A 23122-nucleotide genomic window follows, 5' to 3' on the forward strand; every position below is an offset into this window, starting at 1 on the left:
CAGCCCCAAATGGAGAACTTAGGTTCCTCAGCTGTCACTAAGAGACTTGGGAGTTGTAATTTTGGTTTTGTGCCAGTCTTATGAGTAACGTTTAATTTGCATTTTGCTTATACTTGAAATTAAACACTTTCTGCTATGTGTAAGGATTTCTTAATGTGTGTATGTATTTCTTATGAGCTACCCTTATTGGCTCATTTTCTATAGAATTTTTTACCTCTTTGTCCTGTTATTTGAAATTCTTCCCCTAGTGTGATATCTGTGATTGATGCTGCAAAAGTGTTCAGTTTGTTCTTTTTCCCTGTGCTGTTTATATTCATGTAAAAGTCTTTCAAGTAAGGAAGAACATCAGTTTTCTTTGTTACATCAAGATTTTGAGTCAAACTTAGAAAGCCTTCTCGGCACTCATGTTTTCTCCTACACTTAGTTTTTTTTTTTTTTTTTTGTTGTTGTTGTTGTTTGATTTGTTTTTAATTTGTTTGAATTTCTGGAGCACTTGGAAATTATCCATATATAGATGTAATTTTAACATCTATATTTTTTTCAAATTCCTGTATAATAGTTATAATTTTGTTCTATTCCATTGGATAGTCTGCTTATTTATAACACAGTCTAATTACAGACCTTTACTAGTTATTATTTTGATATCTCATTGAAGAAGTCCCTCTTCTATTTTCAGGTTGTTGTTATTTGTTACCACAATGAAAGAAGTGTTACTTGTTTTTCCATGTTTGGCTTTTGATCTACAGGATTACTTTGAGTACTGTTGACAGGATTGTGTTCTTTCTGGCTGAGTAATGCTCCATTGTATATCTATACCACATTTTGTGTATCTGTTAACCTGTCACTGACACTAAGGCCGAGTCCCTAACTTGGATGTTGTGGGGTAGTGCCTCCATAAACATGAGTGTCGTAGGCAGCCTGACTTTACTTCTGACATCATTGTATTAAACAGAATAACCAGACCCAGAAAGACAAACATTTTCTCTCATGTGTTTCCTTACTAAGTCAGGTATGATATTTGATTTTTTAAAATCAGTAATTTTAGGGCAGCTTGACTTGAGGAGTGGGAGTTAAATGGTCTTACCTCTCCTTCCTTCTGAACTAGACATTGGCTCAAAGGCAGGCAATGAGATCTGTCTGGTAGGGGACCAGGAATTTTCCTTTTTCCTTTTTCCTTTGCCGTTCTATTCCACTAGCATCGTTCTCTGCCTCCTGGTCAATCTGACACTGTTTTTCGGAGGACTCATGAGCTCGTTTTGAAGTGGTAGAGCATGTGGTCCTACTCCTGCAGTCATCCTCCTTGCTTCCCTCTTTCCTCACTTTCTCACCCGTGCCCAGCCTCTCCCCTGTGCCCAGCCTCTCCCCTGTATCACATAGAATTACACGTACTTGAGCTAACAGTTGGTTTTCTCTCTCCTCTCTCCAGGTACCTGGCGTCTTCCTCGTCTCAGCCCAGAAGAATAAACCCTTAGACTTGGGGAAGTGAGCCAGGCAAGCCGAAGGCAGCCTTGAGCCCTCCCCTTGCCTGCCCTCCCCTGTGGGGGCCAGGATGCTGAAGAAGCAGTCTGCAGGGCTTGTGCTTTGGGGTGCTATCATCTTTGTGGGCTGGAATGCCCTGCTGCTCCTCTTCTTCTGGACACGCCCAGCACCTGGCAGGCCCCCCTCAGACAGTGCTCTTGATGATGACCCTGCCAGCCTCACCCGAGAGGTGATCCGCCTGGCCGAGGACGCCGAGGTGGAGTTGGAGCGGCAGCGGGGACTGTTGCAGCAGATCGGGGAGCATTATGCTCTATTGAGCCAGAGGTGGAAAGTGCCCACTGTGGCCCCTCCAGCCTGGCCCCACATGCCTGTGACCCCCTCACCAGCCGTGATCCCTATCCTGGTCATTGCCTGTGACCGCAGCACTGTCCGGCGCTGCTTGGATAAGTTGTTGCACTATCGGCCCTCAGCTGAGCATTTCCCCATCATTGTCAGCCAGGACTGTGGGCACGAGGAGACAGCACAGGTCATTGCTTCCTACGGCAGTGCAATCACACACATCCGGCAGCCAGACCTGAGTAACATCGCTGTGCAGCCAGACCACCGCAAGTTCCAGGGTTACTACAAGATCGCCAGGCACTACCGCTGGGCACTGGGCCAGATCTTCAACAAGTTCAAGTTCCCAGCAGTTGTGGTAGTGGAGGATGATCTGGAGGTGGCACCAGACTTCTTTGAGTACTTCCAGGCCACCTACCCACTGCTGAGAACAGACCCCTCCCTTTGGTGTGTGTCTGCTTGGAATGACAACGGCAAGGAGCAGATGGTGGACTCAAGCAAACCAGAGCTGCTCTATCGAACAGACTTTTTTCCTGGCCTTGGCTGGCTACTGTTGGCTGAGCTGTGGGCAGAGCTGGAGCCCAAGTGGCCCAAGGCATTCTGGGACGACTGGATGCGCAGACCTGAGCAGCGGAAGGGGCGGGCCTGTATTCGTCCAGAAATTTCAAGAACGATGACCTTCGGCCGCAAGGGTGTGAGCCACGGGCAGTTCTTTGACCAGCATCTTAAGTTCATCAAGCTGAACCAGCAATTTGTGTCCTTCACCCAGTTGGACTTGTCATACCTGCAGCGGGAGGCCTATGACCGGGATTTCCTTGCCCGCGTCTATGGTGCCCCCCAGCTACAGGTGGAGAAAGTAAGGACCAATGACCGGAAGGAACTGGGGGAGGTGCGGGTACAGTACACTACTAGAGACAGCTTCAAGGCCTTTGCTAAGGCCCTGGGTGTCATGGATGACCTCAAGTCTGGTGTCCCCAGGGCTGGCTACCGGGGCATTGTCACTTTCCAGTTCCGGGGCCGGCGTGTCCACCTGGCACCTCCACAGACCTGGGATGGCTATGATCCTAGCTGGAATTAGCAGCATCTGCCTTTCCCTGCTGGGTCTCCTTGCCATATCATGAGTTGAGACAGGCGTGCAGTCCCTGGGCTATACCATCCTGTCAGTGGTTCCCTCTTGGGTCTATAGATCTTCCTTTTTTCCGCTCCCACCCCCCAGTGGCATTCTAGTGCACAGATCATAAGATGAGGGTTATACTCCCGTTGTCAAGGGAGTCATATATCAGGAGAACTATTGTGTGGTGTATTTGGGGGTATTGAACAAGAAACCACTGTGTGGTATGGGGAGACTTGGGCTTGTTGGGGCCAGGATGTCCTGAGTTCTGCCGAAGGGCATCTACAGAGAGCTTGGCAACTCCAGCTCTCTCCACCAGGCCTGTCAGCCCTGAGCTGGCTCCTGTCAGTGTGAGCCCACCTTATGTACCTACCCCTTCTCCACCTTCCCCCAGTGTGGGGCTGGGCTATGGAAGAAGGAATGGGTTTGTGGCCAAATGAGACTAACCAAAGGGGTTTCACTGTCAGGGTCAGATTGGAGTTGTTTGGTGCCAGGGGTCCCTGCCTCCTGGCTTCTCTTATTGCTGACTCTCAGTGCTCTTTCCTGCTGCATAGCAGTTTGTGCTTGGGAGATGGGAGTGGAAAGGGAAAGCAGGCCTTCTCCTGGGTTAGAGCCAGCTGTCAAGAAAGGTGTCCGGAGGAAAGCCTGTACTTGGGCACCCCTCTTCTTGCCCATGGCCCCCTCTTTTCTGAATATCAGTTCCCTCCATGTTGTTTGGGAGGATAAAGTGCCAGCCAGGTGGAAGACAGTGGACTGACTTCTGTGCCTCTTTTCTCCAGAGGTCTGGGGTAGAGGCTTCTCCCTGAGGGGTGGCTCTCGGTGGCCATCTCAGAGCTAAGTACACCAGTAGCTGAGACCGGGACATCTCTGACCCCAAACTAGCTCCTGTCCTGCCTTCCTAAGCATTCCCACATCTTTCCTGGCCAAGATGCAGGTAGCAGGTTGGAGAGAAATTTGTGTGTTTTTGTTTGTTGCCTGATCTTAGTTTCATGGAAGAAAAATGGAATCTACAGAATTATTTTCAAAAATAAAGTAAAGGCTGAATTGTCTGAAAGATATGTGTCTGTGTCCTAGGAAAGGAGGTAAAAAGTGGGGTTGGGGGGCAAAGGGAGAGAGTAAAGTCTACAGGAAAGAGCTAGACTTGAGGGAAAGAAAATGAGAAAAACAGGGTGGGTGGGACCAGGGGTAAGGCAAGGGGGAGTCAAGGATGGCGCCAGGGAGGGGAGCAAGGCCAGCCTGTGGGGAGGCCCCAGGCTGCAAGCCTGCTGTTCATCTTCAATTGGCTATGGGCTCCTTGGTTAACAAGTGGCTCTGGAGTGGTCTGCAAAATACCGTGGTGTCTAAACCCTTGTAGGAGCTGTCTTGTGCCACTTTGCTCACTCAGCATCTACTGGGCACCTCAGCAAGCTGCCCATGGATCCAGGGTTTGCAGTGGACATAGGGCAGGCTATGCACTGGCATTTCAGACTCCTGATTGTGACCTCAGTGAGAAGACATTTATACCCACAGCACATCTGTCCCACCCTCAGCGTTTACTGAAATTTCACCCATATCACAAGCAGCACCCTCTGAGAAGTTTTATTCCCCACTAACTAATTTGTATGTGTATTTATACGTGTGTGTGTGTGTGTGTGTGTGTGTGTGTATGCATGCTCATGTGTGTGCAGATACACATGTGTGCCTTTTCATGGAGTCCAAAGGTCAACCTCATGTCATTCCTCAGAATACTGTTACTTTTGAGACAGTCTCCCAATGGCAGAGAACTTCCCCATTATGCGAGGCTGGCTGGCCAGTGAGCCCAGGGATCCACCAGTCCACCTCCCCAGTGCTGCCATAATTGGCCTTTTTACATGGGTTCTGGGAGTTGAACTCAGATTCTCTTGCTTGAGCAGCAAGTAACTTATTAGCTACCTGCCCCCCCAGCCCATTTTTTTTTCAAAGTGATTCTTGAGAACCCTGAGTCTGACTGTATGACAATCAAATTTGGATCTGGCCACTAGTGGTAGCGATCACTGGGAGAAGTGGGGGGTCAGTGACTTTGTTTTGCTGCTCAGGAGTGCAGACTAAAACAGTGGAATCCGTTTCACCCATCTTAAACTTTTACATTGTGGCCTTGGTTGTGTCTCCCCTTGATGCTCTCAGATGGATTATTTAATACCAATTTTTTGATTTTGAAAGGAGATAGTCCATTGTTTGTAGCTATAGACACAGGGGCTGGAAGAGGAGACACAGCATATCCCTGACCATTGAGTGGGAAGTCGTTTGTCCGGACTTGATGTTCTCAGCATACTTAATGAATGTATTTAGCAGTCCCTGGCCAAATGCTTTGTTCGGAGCTCTGCCAGTATTGTGTTGCTGCTGTTACACCAGTGGAGGAGCAGGCACAATAGGGGTGAACTTGATCAGGGGTGCTTGGGGCAGACCCGGGATTTGAATGGAATGTATGCTGTAAACAGCGGAGATACAGGATGTTCCGTTCCATCCCTTAGTGCCTTCTTCAACACCCCTCCCCAGCCTCATTTGGCCCCAAGGCAGCAGGTGGTACTAGACTTCCGGAATGAACAGCCAGTGGTCTCCTACCCTGGATGGTGGGTGTGTTACACTGAGTCTAGGAAATACAGAACATGAAGAGGCAGAAGGGGATGACTTCAGGCCCGCCAAAGTTGTACAGACACTTAAAAACAGCCTGGCTTCTCGGGTCTTCCTCGAAATGAGGATTGCCTTTTTGAGGTCTCTCCGTATTCTGTTTACTTTTGAAGTATGCCCCCAAAGAGTCAGCTTGCTGCTTGTCAAGGCACCCTTGAGGTTCATGTGTGCATAGTTGACTAGGAACCCCGATGTTCTCGTGGAGGACCAGTGGGTGTACCGGCTGGAAGACCCCGTGGTGGTAAATACTGCAGAGTCCTGTTACCCTGCAGTTTAGAGATCCCACCGGCTGGAAAACCCCGTGGTGGTAAATACTGTAGAGTCCTGTTACCTTTAGGTTTAGAGATTCCACAGTCATCCCGAGGTCGCCTCTGCCCTGGTGCTTTCCTGCTGTGCTTCTGCTTTTGTCTCCCAGCACTTCTTGGTCCACCCACTGCCATCCTCATGCCCCTTCACTCATGACTCTGATGGCTTCGGGATAGTCGTCTTTGTCTTCCATATGGCCTAGCCCTCTTATCTGGGTCACATTGACATCTTGTTTGTGGAGTGAGTCACCCAGTGTAGACAGATGTATTGGATTTAGTCTCTGTGGCAAGGCTTCTGAGTCTTCAGTAGACTGCCCCATCTCTTCCCCATCTGATCCCTGTCGGGTGGGTTGCCAGGAGAGCTGAACCTCTTAGGGAAGACCAGGAGGGTGGGAGTTAGAGGGTAATTACAGCACTTGACTGAAAATCTTACTTTAAGAATGTCTTTTCTCTGTCATTACGTATTTATTTTAGGAAGTCAAAACAGATTGCAATAATATCCATGCTTCTTTACCAGATTTATATTGTGGTGTGGGATCCTACCAGACCTTTCTCACGCAAATAGAACATTATTTATCAACAAATTCATAAAGTTCTGCAAATACTTAGCTTATATAAGTTTACATAACTAATAAGTTTATGTAACATAATGTTACCCTCATTCTTAAGAAATATGGGTCTCAGCCTTCCAGGTGGGAATTTCAGAGCAGCAAGTGGTTTGCTACTGCAGGAGCCCTTGGGCCCTGTTTTCTACACACTTGGCTAGCCTGGACAATTCACAGGGAGTTTGTTTGGAAGCAGAGGTTAGAGGCCCTTTCAGGTAAGGGATCAAGTGCCATGTTCTCTTGTCCTAAGGCTGGGAGACAAGGCATGGTGGGCATGGATTACCCAGTGATGGGCCTGAGCTGAACCCTGCACTGGGCCAGTGTCTGTATGCCTCACTCCAGAACAGACCTTGGAACCTGCCAGGGTTTCGTCCTATGAGGCCAGGACGGTAGTACCCTCCGGAAGGTTATGAAGATGATTTCATGTGTACAAGCAACATGAAGATAGTCCCGTGGGAATTGTCTCGTGTTTTCCTTTCCCAGTGCTCACCTTGGTTCCCCCGCTCTAGGCCCTCACACCTTCACGAGTTTAGAAGGCTGAGTGGCCGTCTTAGAAGCTGTGTGCATGGGCCCCACACGGTACTGAAGTTGGTGTGCTTTGCCCTGCTGCCTCCCTTCGCTCATTTGAAGTCTGACCCTTTCTACTAAAACTGTAAGTGACTCAGAACTAGAGTGAGCTGCACACAACAGGAAATTTGGATCTTATGAGAGAGAGGGGCTGGTGAGATGGCTGATCAGGTAAGAGCATATACTGCACGTGCAGAGGACCCAAGTTCAGTTCCTAGCACCTACATCAGGCAGCTTACAGTCACTGGTAGCTCCAGTTCCAGGGGATCTGACCTCACGCTTCCTGGGGCACCTGCACACGTGTTACATAGATGTATACAGGCACAGACACATACAACTAACACAAGTCTTTCAAAAAAGAGAGAGGCGGGTGATCTAGGGCTGGCTTGGTGGCTTCTGATGTCATCAGGGCTACAGATACTTACATGTTGGTGTCACCCTCCTTAGCATGAGGCTTCCATTCTGGGTGTCACTCCTTGGCTCTGAGAGTTCCAGCTGTCACCCAGGTTAGGCTGGAAGAAAGGAAGACAGGCTAAAGGAGGGCCAGCTTCTGTTTCTGGAATCTGCAGCCAGCTCCTGGTCACAGGTCCATGGCCACAAACAGAACACACAGACATGCTCTCGGCAAAGGAGACGGAGAAAGTAATTTGCCAGCTAAACTGACGTTTAGTCAAACTAGAATTCCTACTGCTAAGGAAAAAGGGAGCGAGGTGTGGGAAGCCATCGATGCTGTCACACCTGCAAGGCTAAAACCAGCAACAGTGATCGAGGGTTCTTGGAGAAGGAAGGGTAATGATGGTGTTGTGGAAGTGCATTAAGAATCCTGACCCAGAGAAGGGCAAAATTAAGCTTCCTGAAACCCTTACTGGGTTCTGTGAGAACTGTCCTATCATGGTGAGGCCTTACCAGGGTCACACGAGTAGTAGTCTCATGGTTTTACCTTATTGTTGTTGGTTTTTCAAGACAGGGTTTCTCTGAATAGCCCTGGCTGTCCTGGAACTCTCTGTAGACCAGGCTGGCCTTGAACTCACAGAGCCGCCTGCCTCTGCCTCCCAAGTGCTGGGAATAAGGGCGTGGGCCACCACCGCCTGGCAAGAGTAGTATTCTTAAAGCTCAAACACATCCACAGAAATGCTGACTGACAGGCACACGCAGTGGGATGAAGGAATCATCTTCAACCTACGGCTCTAGGGTCCCCGTTCAAGATGGATCTAGGCATCAGGACAGAGTAAAGGGGAGGGAGGACAAACAGTCCTTCACCCTCCCACACACATGCACACACATTCCATTCTTTAGAACTTAGCCCAGGGCTCTTAGTTGCAGATCAGGGAAATGGAGTCTCAGCCTCCCCACATGTGTTCAGCTAAAACTCTTCCCTAGCACAGGCATAGGCGGGGGAGTGTGGTTAATGGCCAGGCAGTATGCGTGAGTATGGAGATAGGGCGCCTTTGCTCAAATACCTCTTGGGAATGTAATTATATCTCAAGGTTTCTGTTTAAGAAAAAGGAAGAACTCAGACCCTGGGGTGGGTGGTGAGATCAGACCCTGGGGTGGGTGGTGAGAACTCACCAAGACCCTCCGTACCCTTCCAGAGGAAGATGCCAATTAGTACACACTGTGGGAACAGCTGCCTCCATCCTGCATGAAGCTGCAGCAGGAGTCAGGCTGCGTATATGCCAAGTTAGGCTATTGAAGGCCCATTAGTCCCTTAATGTCACCATATCAAAATAGTAGACACAGATGGTTTCTTTTGGCTCAGGATTTGGAAGTTCCAAGTCTAAGATGGGCCACTCTGATGGCTGTGAGCACTCTGATCCATATCCCTGTGAGTGCTCACATCTCCAGCTCAGGAGCAGACCAATGAGCTAGGCCTGGGTTCTACACCTCACTTGGGGAAGCCAGCGCACCTCCAAGTGACTGCAGATCTCCCACAGGCTCCATCACTGCCCAGACACCACCCTGGGGACCAGGCCTTTTACACAGGGCTTCTGGAAAGAATCCGACATTCAACAACAAAGCTTGTGTGACTTCATGATTTGCTTAGAATCTTGGGCTGAAAGCTCCACAGTAAGGAATCTCACTTCCCTGAGAGACTCTCACTTCCCTGAGAGCATCTCACTGGAGAGGCCCGATGGGGTGGTTGGCGGCCGGCAACAGCATTTGGGGCTTCTGTGAGCGAGCCATCCTCGATACCCAGTCCTGTGGAGCCTTGGGAAACCCCAAGCCTAGGCTGACATCTAACTACAACTTGGTGTGAAGTGGCAATTACCTGGCCAAGCCCTCCCTCAATTTCTACCCCCCAGTAGCAAAATAAATGATTAATTTTAGTTGCTAAGTTTGAAAGTAGTTGATCAGTGAAAACAGTTACTGGTTAGAACTCTTCTTGGCTGTTGGGTTCTGTCCTTGAAATGGAGAAGTCTTTGCAACCAGAATGGAATGCTTAAACAAATATTTTGAAGATAAGAATTTCCAAACATTTACTTATTACTACCCAAGGGTGAGTGTGGTGTCCGTTCTTTTACTAAGGTATAAATTATCTTTTAATTAAAGGGTAGGAATATTATTTTATTCACCCCTAACTTTTTTCAATTTTGCATTTAAAGTATTTTTCAAGTTTTTAATTAGGAAAATTTAAGCCCATAGGAAATTGAAAGATTAATGCCAAGAAGACACACAATTCTTCTACAGAGGTAATACAAGAATTAATATTTTGTCACGTGCTGTCTACATGCACATTATACACACACCCTTTTATCTGTCCCATCAATAGGTTATAGGGCAAATCTTTTAAAAATAACTTTTAAAATTGATTAAGTTCCATATGGCACCATGGGTTTCTCTGGTGTTTTCATACATGTATGCCATGATACTTAGCTCTTAATCATCCCTCTTCTCTGCTTCCCTCCCCCATCCCGCCTGCCCCCTGCTTCTAAGCAGTCTTCCACTTTCAGGGCCTCTTATTCCAGTGGTTCTCAACCTCTGGGAGTCAAACAGCCCTTTCACAGGGTCACATATCAGATGCCCTGCATGTTAGATATTTACATTACAATTCATAACAGCAGCAAAATTATTATGAAGTCGCAACGAAATGATCTTGTGATTGGGGATCATCAAACATGAGGAACTATATTTAAGGGTCGCAGCAGTGGGAAGGTTGAGAACCACTTCCTCACTCTGGTACTCTCACTTCCCTCCCCAAAAGTTCTCTTCCTCTTTTCAAAGGTCATGGTCCCCTACGCGCCTGGCTCATTTTGCATCCCGTAACCATCTGCAGCTGTTGACTCCACTCCAGGTGTCATGATTTAACTTTTTTCTTACAGCTGATAAACTGCATTGTTTGTGCGCACCGCCTTGCCTTTGTGCGGTCACCTGTTTGATGGGCATCTAGTGTGGATATCGCAGCAGCAAACATGGATGTGCGAACACCTGAGGGATGCAGACACAGAATCCTTCAGTTACGCATCCGGGAGCCACACAGCTGGGTCATATTCTTCTACTTTCAATATTTTGAGTAACTTCTGTACTGACCTCTAGAATGGCCCCAGCTCACACTTCCACAAGCACTGTACAAGGGGTCCCGTCTTCCCACCCCCACCCCACCCCCACCCCCGCATTTCTCTTCCTGGTGAGAGTCCTTTTGACTGGGTGAGATAAGATATCAAAGCAGTTTTACGTTGCATTTCCTGCTGGCTAAGGATGTTGAGATTTCAAACATTTTGAAGTATTTTCTGGTCATTTGAGTCTTCTTTGGAGTACTATCTATTCAGACCATCACCCCATTTATTGATTGGATGATGGTGGTGTTAATTTTCATCACTTACTTACAAATATTTTTAGAAATCTGTAAGTAATGTGCTAATTGTTCTGCCATTGTAAAAAAAATGTAGAAAATTAGAAAGAAATAAAAGTCATTAATAATTTCACTTCCTAGATTAATTTTTAATTTAGGTATACTAAGCAAGTGTGTGATCAGACTTTGGTCTTCATTAGGCAGGAGTGCCCTCTAGTGGTAACTAGGAAAATTGCACCAGATGGGAATTTTTCTGCTCAAGGTCCCTTGGTTGTATTGACTTTTAGACTCGTGAGTTTCTGAAACTGATGAAGATCCTGTTGACCCACACCCGGGGCTTCCATCCATTATAACAGCTGCCTTTCTCTGCTCCTGGCCTGGCAGCTCTACACTGCAGTCAGATGGCCCGCACATTGAAGTCAGTGCCTTTCTTCCCCAGTGAGCGGATGTCTCTGGTTTTCCTAGGTTCTTTCCCTCTCTGTCAGTTTGTCCTTCCTGCCCCTTCCTCCACTTACATCGTGTCTTATGTACACATCATACCTTCTAGGACTTCTGATACAATTTGCTCTCGATAGTTTTCAACCTATCCACTTTGGCCTCTTTGCAAATTAGCACACCCAAGCGCCTGCATTTAGAAAATGAAGTCTCTATAATACTTTTAAAATGTGATATGTCTTTTCCTCACAAAATTAAAAGCAATAAAAAGACCCTACTTACATCACTTAGAAACTGTTGTTTGCGAAGACACAGGCAGGAAGCTACACACTTTCTGCAAGCAGTATTCTCAACTCCTCCCCAGGCAGTCCAGAGAGCACTGAACCACACCTCACACACCACACGGTGAGTCCATTTGTCATGGTATGCACGAATAAGAGCGAATCTTCCTCTCAGGATAAACGAATAAAGTCATTGTCGTTGTGACAAATCTGTCAGGAAGAGGTAGGGGGTTATTTGTCCCCGTGGCAAGCATGTGATGAGTCAGAATGAAGAGAACAGGCATCTGGACGTTTAGGAAAGTGTCAGTCCAGGGTGGGCTGGAGTGCAGTGACAAGAACTGGGTGGATCTCAGGGTTTGGGGCCAATGATCGTGTTGCCTTGCCTTAGCCAGCTGCTTCTCAAGAGCCTCATGCTGTGAAAGGTGGAATGTTTCCAAGCCCCTTTCTCATTTGGGGCATCTGGAACACCATGATGTGACCGGCTTGTGAAATAAGATTACTTCTGACTAAAATGTAGCAGTGTCAACTAGGGGGAGGATGAGATGGTGGATGGTGCTGAGTGAAAATGCAGCAATTCATTCGATGGAGTATGTTAGAAATTTTATCTGGGAGATGGGGGTAGATTCTTATCTGCCATATTTATAGTTTTCTCATGTCAACCTATAGTAAATGGGTTAATGCTTTGAAGACATTTTTTTTTCTCCAAACACATAGCAACAAAGTATAAATAAGAAAGGAGATAGACATATCTCTGGTGAAGTATTTTTTTTAAAAGTATCCAGAACAACACACAAGACAATGGCACCCGGGACTTGCTCCTCATGTCCAGGAGACAGTGGACTAGCATCTTCAAAAGGTTCAGAAAATTTGTCAACCTTCCTAAATTTTAGATTTGGCCAAAATTGTATGTGTTAGTAAAGATAAATTCATAAGCCAGTTTCACATGCATAATATCTAAGGGGCTTTGTTCTCATAGATTCTCAATAAAAGAAACAGTACAGGTTAAAGGGGCCACAATACATGAAGTATACCTTTTACACAAGTATACACAATACCTTTTACAGAAAGAAGGGGCTGGACTTTAAGAACAATAGCAAATTTAGTTACTAGTCAGTAGGGAAATTTTCTTAGCTAGTGCATGTAAAACTCCCCCCCCCCATTGCTTTGTTTAATGTGGTGTGTGAAGCTACATTCCCAACAAGAATAAATGAGACTGGGAAACAGGTATTTGAATAAATAGTGCGCATTAAAGTCCTATTGTAATGATAATGGTTAGAAATATATATGCTGGGCATCTCTAGTCTCAAAATTCAAAGTCTAAGCTCTAAGTCCAAAATCTAAGCCTTTTTCTATATAACTTAGGCCGGGCTGGAACTCACTAGGTAACACAAATTGGCCTGGGATTCAGAGTCCTCCTGCCTCTGCCTCCCAAATGCTAGGCTTACAGACAGATCTGTGCTACTAGTTCAAAAACATTCTTACTGTTAACATGATGACACCACAAAAGGAGTATTCCACATCTGACCTCATATGCAGGGTCATAGTCAAAACATAGGTACATTAAACATATAATGTAAATTCATCTATCTATCTATGTATCTATCTATCTATCTATCTATCTATCTATCTATCTGACTTCAGCGTACATATATACAGGACATACATGAACTAGTAGGCTTGGGTCCCATCCAAAGAAAGAGAGGAGAGAGAGAGAGAGAGAGAGAGAGAGAGAGAGAGAGAGAGAGAGAGAGAGAGAGAGAGAGAAGTTCAGAAACATTTGTTGTTCCAAGCATAAACATTTTGGGTAATATTAGGCATTGCCTGTGGTTTGGACTGTGGTGCTCCTCACTCAGATTTCCCATGGCCTTCTCAGAGCAGGTTGTGGGTGGACACTTAGAAATTCATTGGGCAAAGGTTCTCCAGGAAAGGAGGACAACAATATGTCAGAGGGCCAGCAGGAGGGCAAGCTGGGAGAACCAGTTGGATAGGATGGCATCCTGGTGGTGAGGCTTGGGACTTTTTCCTGAAGATGTCCTCAGCACCGTCTGTAGTCCGACCAAGTTGACCATATCTTGTCCTGCCTCCATGCTGACCCAGCCCTAGTCCTCACATCTGATTGGCTTTTCTGGTCTCTTCAGCACCTCACAGCCACACATATCCTGGCTGTTTCTTTATAGGTTGGCAGGTAGATAGCAACTGAAGGGTTCAAAAAAAGTGTGGTGATATTTTATTTGTGCATCCCAATAAAGTTTATCTGAGGATCAGAGGAAAAAGCCAGCCACTGTATTAAACACAGAAGTCGGGCAATGGTACCACACACCTTTAATCCTATCACTCAGGAGGCAGGGATCTGTCTGGATCTCCGTGAGTTCGAGGCCACACTGAGAACAGAGCCAGGTGTGGTGGCACATGCTTTATATTCCAACACTAGTTAACCATGGAAGTCTGGAGGTCTGTACACACAGACAGGAAGTGACAAAGCTGGGCAGGAAGAGGAAGTGATGTAGCTGGACAGAGAGCAAATGAGATAGCAGAACAGAAAGGCATATAGGCATGGGTATACAGGAAGTAGGTCTCTGGAGACTGAGATGAGGTGAGGTTAGCTTGTGACTTTTCCTATTCCTCTGATCTCTCAGGTTTTCACCTCTATATCTGGCTCTAGGTTTTTATTTAATAAGACCATTTAACAATTTGTCTCCAAAACAACAATTAAAAAAAAAAAAAAACCTCACATCTGTTAAAGAGGGCCACATCTGTCCAGGCTTTTGAGCTTCTGGATCCTTTGCTGTGAGTCAGTCTGTACTCATGGATTATCTAGCTGTCAGTATCTCTGAAGAGGTGGTTTGGTCTTCAGTGGGAATGGCTGCAATCTGGTGTTCCCTTTGAGAGGGCCATCTGTATGTTTAGTCTCAGTTTGCACTGGAGTGCTCCAATATCCTCTCGACACCCTTCACTAGTTTATCCTATCCTTTGTATTCACTCTTCCCTCAATCCCATTGTCAGCTCAGGGGTAGGCTTTCCCAGGGAAGGAAAGCGTGTCTCCGTTGTTGGAAGCACAGGCTGCTCCACTGTGGTCCAGGCGGTCAATGTAGCTGCTGAATTTACCTGGAAGCAAGTTCAGCCTTCCACCCTCCATCACCACAGAGTGTACAAATTGATCAAGGTGGAGATTGAAAACCACATTGATGGAATACCATCATTCAGGTGGTCTGTGGTCCCTTAGGAGAGCAAGAAGGCAATTCAAGATAAGATAACATTAGCTTTTAGCCACAGAGCCGAGGGTCCCTGGACGCTTTACTTTACTAGCAGGCTTATGCTGAATCCTAGAGGTCAAGGTATACGGCTGCCTTTTAAAAACAAAACAAAACAAAAAAAAAACCATGATAGCAAGAGGTTTTGGTACTGTCACAGTCTAAGCAAGAGCAACCCTATCCCCCCCCCTCAGCACACACACATTTTTCCCCCCTATTAATGAAATGTATGCATATTAGAGACAATTTGGTAAAGATTTTAAAAAGGTCACCCATACTCCCAGCCCTCTAGTCACTGTTAACATTTTTGGCTTTCACTACTTCTCTGCAAAAATTTAAAGACAGTTATCATGGCGGCTAGAGAGATGGCTCAGTGGTTAAGACCATGTGCTGATCTTGCAGAGGACCAAGTTCCCTTTCCAGCACCATGCTGGGTGGCTCATGACTGCCTGCAACTCCATTTCCAGGGGATCCGATGCCCTCTTCTGGACTCCGTGGGTAATTACATGCACATACCCACACACAGACACATACGCACATAATCAAAATTGAAATCTTAATGAATATAGTTATTATTATTGCATAGTTAATTATATGTCTTTTTTTCTTATGAGAAAAGTCCTTTATGGACGACACATTCGTTATACAGGAACTACACAGGGAGGTGGGGGTGGGGGGTAACACTCAGCCAGGACAGCTGCCACAGGAACAAGATTAGAACTATTCAGAAGCAGCATCGAACACTAAATCATTCTTACAAGTGTAAGTCAGAACCTCATACAAAAGGAAGATGGGGAGAAGCCACTCATGAAGTAAAAAAAAATCTATCTACACAGATACGAACACCCATATTTTCTCAGTGCTTCCCCCCCTTTTCTCCACAAGGAACAAATCAGACAAAGGAAAACTTCATTTTTCCAGGGTCACTCTATTTACTGCAGGTTAGGGATAGGGGCCTCATGTGGGTTTGGATTCAAGGAAGCTGATTCAGTGCTGATGAGTTACTATGGGAATGCTCAAAGACATAGGCATGAATATTAAGAAGGACAGGAGCCAGGCCGTGGTGGCGCATGCCTTTAATCCCAGCACTCAGGAGGCAGAGGCAGGCAGATCTCTGTGAGTTCAAGGCTAGCCTGGACTACAGAGGGAGTTCCAGGAAAGGCGCAAAACTACACAGAGAAACACTGTCTTGAAAAAAAAAAAAAAAAACAAAATAAAGGACAGGAAAATATGGGGCAGTGCTGGAACATGGAAGTGCCTGCCTTCAATCCCAGCATTGGGCAGGAAGCAGGAATCAGGAGGAGGCAGGAGGAGGCAGATGTCTGAGTTTGAAGCCAGCCTGATCTAAATAGCAAGGTCCAGGCCAGCCAGGGTTACCTAGTAAGAACCTATCTCAAAAACAAAAACAAAAACAAAACAAAACCCCCAAAACTATGGCCCACCTAGTTTATACGTTATGTACAAGGGCGCCAGTGTCTGGAAGCACATGACTGTTCACTGAATCCTTAGCAAACGTCTCACTTGCAGAGGCAGAGTCATGTCCAGCTGTGAGACAGAGGAAAGAGGTATTTTGACCCAGCACACTAGGTCAGTCACACACGCCAGTTCCAAGCAAGTTGGCAAGGATGGGCAGCTGACTGCTTGGTGGGTGAGCTCTCTGTGTCCCTGGTTCCCTCCCTGGGGCTGCAGCCAGACTCTACTGTTCCCTCGGGACCCCAGACTGCGAGTTTAATTTACGCTCCCCTCCAACTGACTTGTCCCGTTAACCCACCCCACCCCCTAGCTTCCAACAAGGGATTCTGGGGAAAGAGAAATGGAACTACCTCTATGCTGGTGACTGCCGGTCTTATCTGAGGCCTCCTCCAGAGACTTCACCACACTGTTCTCCTTAGAATTCAGCTCATCCCCAAATTACTCATGCCAGCCTTTCCCGGAGGAATCAGTTTCTGCATTCCTTATTAGCCTGGGTGAGCGTTTAAGCATGTCCTTGGACATTTCATCCTCATTTAAAGCTTTGATCCTTCAATGAAGAGGAATTTTTTTGTTGTTTATTTTTAACACACTAAATTTCTTTAGTGTAGTGCAGTTTGAGATAATTGTAAAAAAAAAAATCAAAGACTGTTTAGTACTTGACAGCATCAAATAAAACTGGAAACAAGGAGGCTAGAAGATGGCTTAGTGATTAAGAACTGGCTTCTCCAGAGGATCTGGGTTCGAACCCAGCACCCACAAGTGAGTTTTAAAACAATATGAATTAATTTTTTTTTTTGTTCTGGGGGGAGGAGTTTGTAATCTGAATGTTACTAGAGTTTTCCTGGTCTTGCCTGGCCCATGGTCAGGACAAATCTCTCTCACCCACCAGTCCCACAGCCGCTCAGACCCAACCAAGTAAACACACAGAGACTTATATTGCTTACAAACTGTATGGTTGCAGCAGGCTTCTTGTTATCTAGTTCTTATATCTTAAATTAACCCATTTCAATATTAATTCCTTGTCCCGCCTATACTTCCTGCCTGGCTACTGGCCAATCAGTGTTTTATTTATTAACCAATCAGAGCAACACATTTGACATACAGAACATTCCACAGCACCTGAAAATTTCCCTTCTTTTCTTCTGCTTAAAACTATAGCAAATTGTTCGAGGTTGGCCTGGTCTACAGAGCGAGTACCAGCCAAGCCAGGGCTACACAGAGAAACACTGTCTTGAAAAATCAAACTGCTGGGCGGTGGTGGTGCACGCCTTTAATCCCAGCACTCGGGAGGCAGAGGCAGCCGGATATCTGTGAGTTTGAGGCCAGCCTGGTCTCCAAAGTGAGTTCCAGGAAAGGCGCAAAGCTACCCTGTCTTGGAAAAAGAAAAATCAAACCAAACCAAATCAAAACAAAACCCCAAAACAAAGCAAATAAAAAACAATGCAAATCATTCTATATATAGTGTGTAAGACAAATTGCTTGTCAGTCTTATTAATAAAAAAAACCTGGAGCCAGATATTGGGGTTAAAACTGAAAGATTGGAGGAATAGAACAAGCCACAGCCAACCTCACCTTACCAACCCTCAGCTTCCAAAGAGATCTACTTCCTGTGTACCCACACCTATATGCTTTTCTGTCCCTGCCATCTCACTTCCTCTTCCTGCCCAGCTCTGTCACTTCCTGTTTGTCTGTACAGACCTCCAGACCTTTATGGTTAACTAGTGTTGGAATTTAAGGTGTGTGCCACCACACTTGGCTCTGTTCCCAGTGTGGCCTTGAACTCACAGAGATCCAGATGACTCTCTGCCTCCTGAGTGCTAGGATTAAAGGCGTGTGCTACCATTGCCTGACATCTATGTTTAGTATAGTGGCTGGCTTTTCCCTCTGATCCTCAGATAAGCTTTATTAGGGTGCACAATATATTGGGGGACACAATATATCACCACATTTCCTCTTTTTTGTCTAAAATAAAAAAATAAAAAAGTTGTAACTAATATAAGAAAAACTATATACAATAAGCACAATAACCATATACTGTATATATGAGCAATACATATATGAACAATGTCTAGTCCATTTGCATTTGACAAATTCAGAGAAAATACTCCATTATCTATCCCATTTTTGTGAATTCAAAGGATTGTATCTAATTTACCTTCTATCCAAATTTTCATTACTCAAACTATCTTTTGATCTCTTTCAAACTTACATACTTTACACCTCTTTGGTGAGTCTCTTTTCTGAATTTCTTAACAAGGAAAACTATAACTAATCTACAACTCCCTCAGAGACCCAAGAAGGAAATAACATTACCTATTTAAACAGGGAGTGCAAATAAGCGACTCCCCAAAAACGTGAGTTATGACAGAAACAGCCAGCTGCCTGGACAGTTACCCGAGGTTTCTCTGCAACATTGGGGCATCCTTTTCAGCCTACGGGCTTAGCATATCTGACAGACTCCTCTGTGAAGCAGGATTTTCTAAAGTGCTTTCCTACCCTGTCTTGGCAAGGATCGGCAGCCCTTTCTTTTGTGTCCTGCTTGTTCCGTTTGGACAGCATACTGTCAGCAGTCGATACAAGGGCACTTTCTTGCCCAGTGGCTAACTTTCACCACAATGAAAATAAACTCCATATGGAGTCTCTTCAATGCCCATCATCCTTTCTGAAGTAGATCAGTGCTGCCAGGAGCAGGCATGTCTCATAGTCACGAAAAAAGAAAAAAAAAATCTATGTTATTAAAACATCTCAAATGCCAAGTTCTGTAGATCTCTGAAGTGTTTGAAGATTACCTGTCTATCTAAAATATATCTGCTCGACCTTGAAAACATACTTAAATGACTACAAGTTCGATTGTAACGACTATTAACTTGCAATTCTTATATCCTAATTAGTTGGTGATACTTTGAGGAGAGGGGACAACTTTTCACAATAATAAATGATACAGGTCTCTCTGTGCCCAAATATATCCATATGTAACCTGTTTTCCATGTCAGATGACCAGCTACAGCCGCAATGAGCCTGTGCAGGAGACAGCACATGGCCAGACTTGGGACACAACAATGACGACTCCTTCCCCTGCTGTAAAAGCCTGTCCTTCCATCAGGCACTCTGACTTCCCACAGTCTCCAAATCACACCCACAGGGTCCTCATGCTCATGAGTCATCTGTCTGAATGCAAAAACACAGTGCAACTCCCCGAAAACATCCTCATGACAGAAGCTGGACACTTGGTCTCCAAAGGGAGAGCCAGGCTAATTCAGGCAAAGGTTTAAAGCTTTTCACAAGAAACCGCTGAACTTTCCAACATTCTGAATAACTACAGAGAATGCACAGTGGCCCCGTGGCCATGTGTGCCCAGCAATCCCCAGTGTTGGGTGTCAGTCATGTTTTACACCCACCATCTGGTCATGAGAAACACTTGAAACCTGGTAGTTGAGAGACTGCAGCTCCTGCACAGGGGAAGCATGGACTTGACAGAGTCCCAGGTCAAGAAGGCTAACAGAATGAGCTCCCAACACTGCATAAACTGCAAGTGCATGTGGACAGTGGCTTGAGACATATCTAGACAGAACGATTATTCACAAACACAGTTATTCAGGTGGAAGGTCCACTGAGGATAGGACAAGTGAAAGAATGTACTCCCAGGATTCTCACCTCATTCTGGGCTCTGTCTGCAACTCATTCTATTGTGGCTCATGAAAGCTATGTATTTATTCACTATTGATCTACATATTTTCATACTGTTCCCTCTAAAACTAAGGGCCACTGGCCTTGCAGGCTAACACTCAGCTAATAACCCACCACCCACCACAAGATAAAAGATCAGTGGTGCAGAGGTAAAATAGGAAACGAGGTATGGTTACATTTGGAGCCAGATGCAAGGGACAGAAGATGGCACCCTGCAGGTGAGTGCCAGAGATAAACCATGATGCCTATGGAGAATCTGAGATGCTGAGACAGAGGGTGAGTTCAGACATTTGAGATGAGGAAGCAGCACTGTCAACTGTGTGCCTCCTCTCAAGGATGCAGTGACCTCAGAAGAGATGGAGGGCTACCACAAGATGTATGTGATTCCCATGGAGGGGTCTCTGCGAAACACTTCCAGCTACTTTCCCAATCTATGTGTTTCCAAGGATGCTTGACACAGTTTGGGAGAGACTAAGGATGGGCCAAGCTGGGAGGTAACTGAAGCCGGGATGCCCTTTGGGATTCTCAGAATGAAGTGAGGTGAGGCCTCTGTGACCTCACAGGTAAATCTCTGCCACAGTAATATCAGTGTTCTTTGCCTGAGGGCAACAGAGTCCACCAAGGATGGCTGGTATTCGAAGCAGGCCCAAGCGTCTGGGTAAGCTTGGGCTGTTTTCTGGGATGGACGCTACCTGAAATTCATCGTGAGTGACTCAGTGTGGGGCACTTCTTCATTGAGGCCTTCAATGGGGAGACTGAAACATAGTGAGGTCATTGAAATGTTCCTACCTGAGGACAGCTCACCCTAAGAACTAGAAAGATCAGGGGTCAGACATCTTACAGCAGTGGGACTGGTCCCTCAAGACCACAGGGAGAGACCCCCTCCATCTCACCAGGGAGAGTGTAGCATGAATCTTAACAGGTCTTATTAATAAAAACAAACTCGGGCCAGTTATTGGGGTGAATGCTGGAAGATCAGAGAAGCAGAACAAGCCACAGCCACCTCACCTTGTCAATTCCTCAGCTGATCCTGTTTCTTCAGACTGGAAGCTTCTGAGTCCTTATCCAAATGGATCTCAGCTGAACTGTGCTGCTCAAAGCCTAAAAGCTTAACCAGCACTAGTTCCTGGGCCTCACGCCTTGTATACCTTTCTGCTTTCTGCTATCACTTCCTGGAATTAAAGGCTCACTTTCCAGGATTAAAGGCATGAGTTGCCATGCCTGGCTGTTTCCAGTGTGGCTTTAAACTCACAGAGATCCAGATGGATCTCTGCCTCCCAAGTGATAGGATTAAAGGCGCGTGTGCCACCATTTTCTGGCCTCTATATCTAGTGGCTGTTCTGTTCTCTGATCCCAGATAAGTTTATTAGGGTGCACAATATTTTGGGGAACACAATATCACCACAGGAGAGAGGCCTGGAATTGAAGCTGTACAGGTGTCTCTAGACCAGGACTCAGCATCCAGCATAGGTAACAAAGAAGGATCCATTCCTGTTTGAATTAGACTAACACATTAGATCAGCACTCATGGCTTCTCCAGGGAAGGTAGGAAAAGCACCCGGAGGACTTCCATCTGCTCTTTCCCAAGGACTTCAGTCCTTGCAGTAGCAATGTTTTCATTTGTACTCAGTTGTCACAGTATGGACACAAACATCCATGTCACTGTCAGAGTAAACACCCTGAGAGCACTCTACCTTCTAATTCTGTACATTTGCACTTTGTATGTGTACTCAAGTGTGCGCTTCTGTCTGCAGGTCATATGTGTGAAAGTGCTTATAGAGGACACGGAATGCTGTCACGTATCTTCCCTATCAATATACACATTGCTAGATGAGACAGGGTAACTTTTTGTTGAGGCTTTGTTAATAAGATGAACTCACCACAGGGAACGCCTTCCGCAGTGCTGGAACAGAGTGCTCAGCACAGTTTGGGGAAGCGTGGTTGTTCCTCATGCTGCACTCAGGCACAGAGGAAGGAGCTGGACAGAGGTGTGGTCAAGTCTCTGTTACCTCATATAACAGCTCATTGCCAAGGTAAAGGCTGTGGTGTTGATGTGAGGGAGCTCAGTGTCTACTGGGGTGGGCTGGGATTCTGAAAGAGCTGCTTGCAGGTGTGCAGTGAGGTTTGGGCTCTGTGGTGGGAAAAATACATACAGGATTCCTGGGATGAAGGCCTAATTAACAGTGTGTTATACTGAAAAGTGGGAGGGTGTAATGTGAGGCACAATGTGGTCCTTGAGGTGACCTTTAATAGGACCTGTGCTATAGCAGCATAAAAAGCTGCAGTATCAGTGGGATGTGTGCCAAGAAATTGTCAAAATAAGGACTCAGGGAGATGACACCCACAACTCATCGGACGATGAGGCCCAGGGATGGCCACCCCCAGCCTGTGCTGCAGACTGGTACAGGATGAAGTTCTGATGTTGTGCTGTTCTCCAGTGAGTGACGCTCTCAGAAGTCATCGACTACCATTGCATGGCCAGGTAGAGAAATTTCATGACATCCTGCTTTCTGGGCTATTCTATTTCAAGATTTGTTTAATGGTGGTGAAGGAACAGGTTGCAGGGCAAATTTATCAATCAGTTTGGTACCCAGGACCCAGCAGATGGCACACTCCAAGTTTCACAATGAGAGAAACTTGCTGATAACCAGAGCATCAGAAATGATAGACTAAGAATTATACTTTGCACATTGAGTCTGAGTATACATACCTCATCTCCACTGGACTTGTTCTTCCCAGGGTAAAGTTCTCTAGAGAAAGAGGAGGCCTGGATCTGAGCTTCTTCTCATGTTATGGTCATAAAAGACACCTTCAGATACTTCCCATAAGTACTAGCCCCAAATATACCCATGCACCTGGACAGCCTTTGAGATTTCCCAAACAGTGAGACCTGGCCTCTGTGACCTCACATGAAGGTCACTATCATTGTGATATGCCCTATATCTAAGGGCAGCAGAGTCAGAGTAGGCAGGGATTTAAACCCAGGAGAATGTGGGCAGGGATCCATTTCAGGTAAGTGACTGCAGAAAATTCTTTAGGTGAAGAAGTGGTCTCACACCAGTGTATGTAGTTGGCAGGGGGATTTCTGGAAGGGTTTTGAAGGTACAATTCAGTGTCTGAGGGGTTTTTAATGGACAAGACAGGTGTGATCTTCAG

At 46.0% G+C, this 23122-nt stretch overlaps 1 protein-coding gene and 1 long non-coding RNA gene across 4 annotated transcripts; one reads left to right on the forward strand and one right to left on the reverse strand.

The window, feature by feature from the left end:
* The first annotated feature begins 1549 nt into the window (after positions 1 to 1549).
* On the forward strand, positions 1550 to 3980 carry Mgat1 (alpha-1,3-mannosyl-glycoprotein 2-beta-N-acetylglucosaminyltransferase). Its single transcript, XM_016005630.3, has one exon. It carries the CDS (start codon positions 1550 to 1552, stop codon positions 2891 to 2893), a length of 1344 nt encoding a protein of 447 aa, XP_015861116.1. The 3' UTR covers positions 2894 to 3980.
* Positions 3981 to 4066: 86 nt separating this feature from the next.
* Positions 4067 to 22823, reverse strand: LOC121831774 (uncharacterized). 3 transcript variants are annotated; one of them, XR_013053255.1, is made up of 4 exons: positions 22677 to 22823; positions 11557 to 11765; positions 7475 to 10475; positions 4067 to 6247 (listed from the first exon to the last, which is right to left on the reverse strand). It is a non-coding gene; the product is annotated as an uncharacterized LOC121831774 (long non-coding RNA). The 3 variants fall into 3 exon arrangements; XR_006075341.2 differs by lacking the exon at positions 11557 to 11765 and having other exon boundaries at positions 7475 to 7561; XR_013053254.1 differs by lacking the exon at positions 22677 to 22823 and having other exon boundaries at positions 4847 to 6247; positions 7475 to 7561; positions 8957 to 13182.
* Positions 22824 to 23122: the final 299 nt, after the last annotated feature.

The sequence above is a fragment of the Peromyscus maniculatus genome, chromosome 8 (assembly GCF_049852395.1).
Source record: "Peromyscus maniculatus bairdii isolate BWxNUB_F1_BW_parent chromosome 8, HU_Pman_BW_mat_3.1, whole genome shotgun sequence".
NCBI classification, from domain to species: Eukaryota; Metazoa; Chordata; class Mammalia; order Rodentia; family Cricetidae; genus Peromyscus; species Peromyscus maniculatus.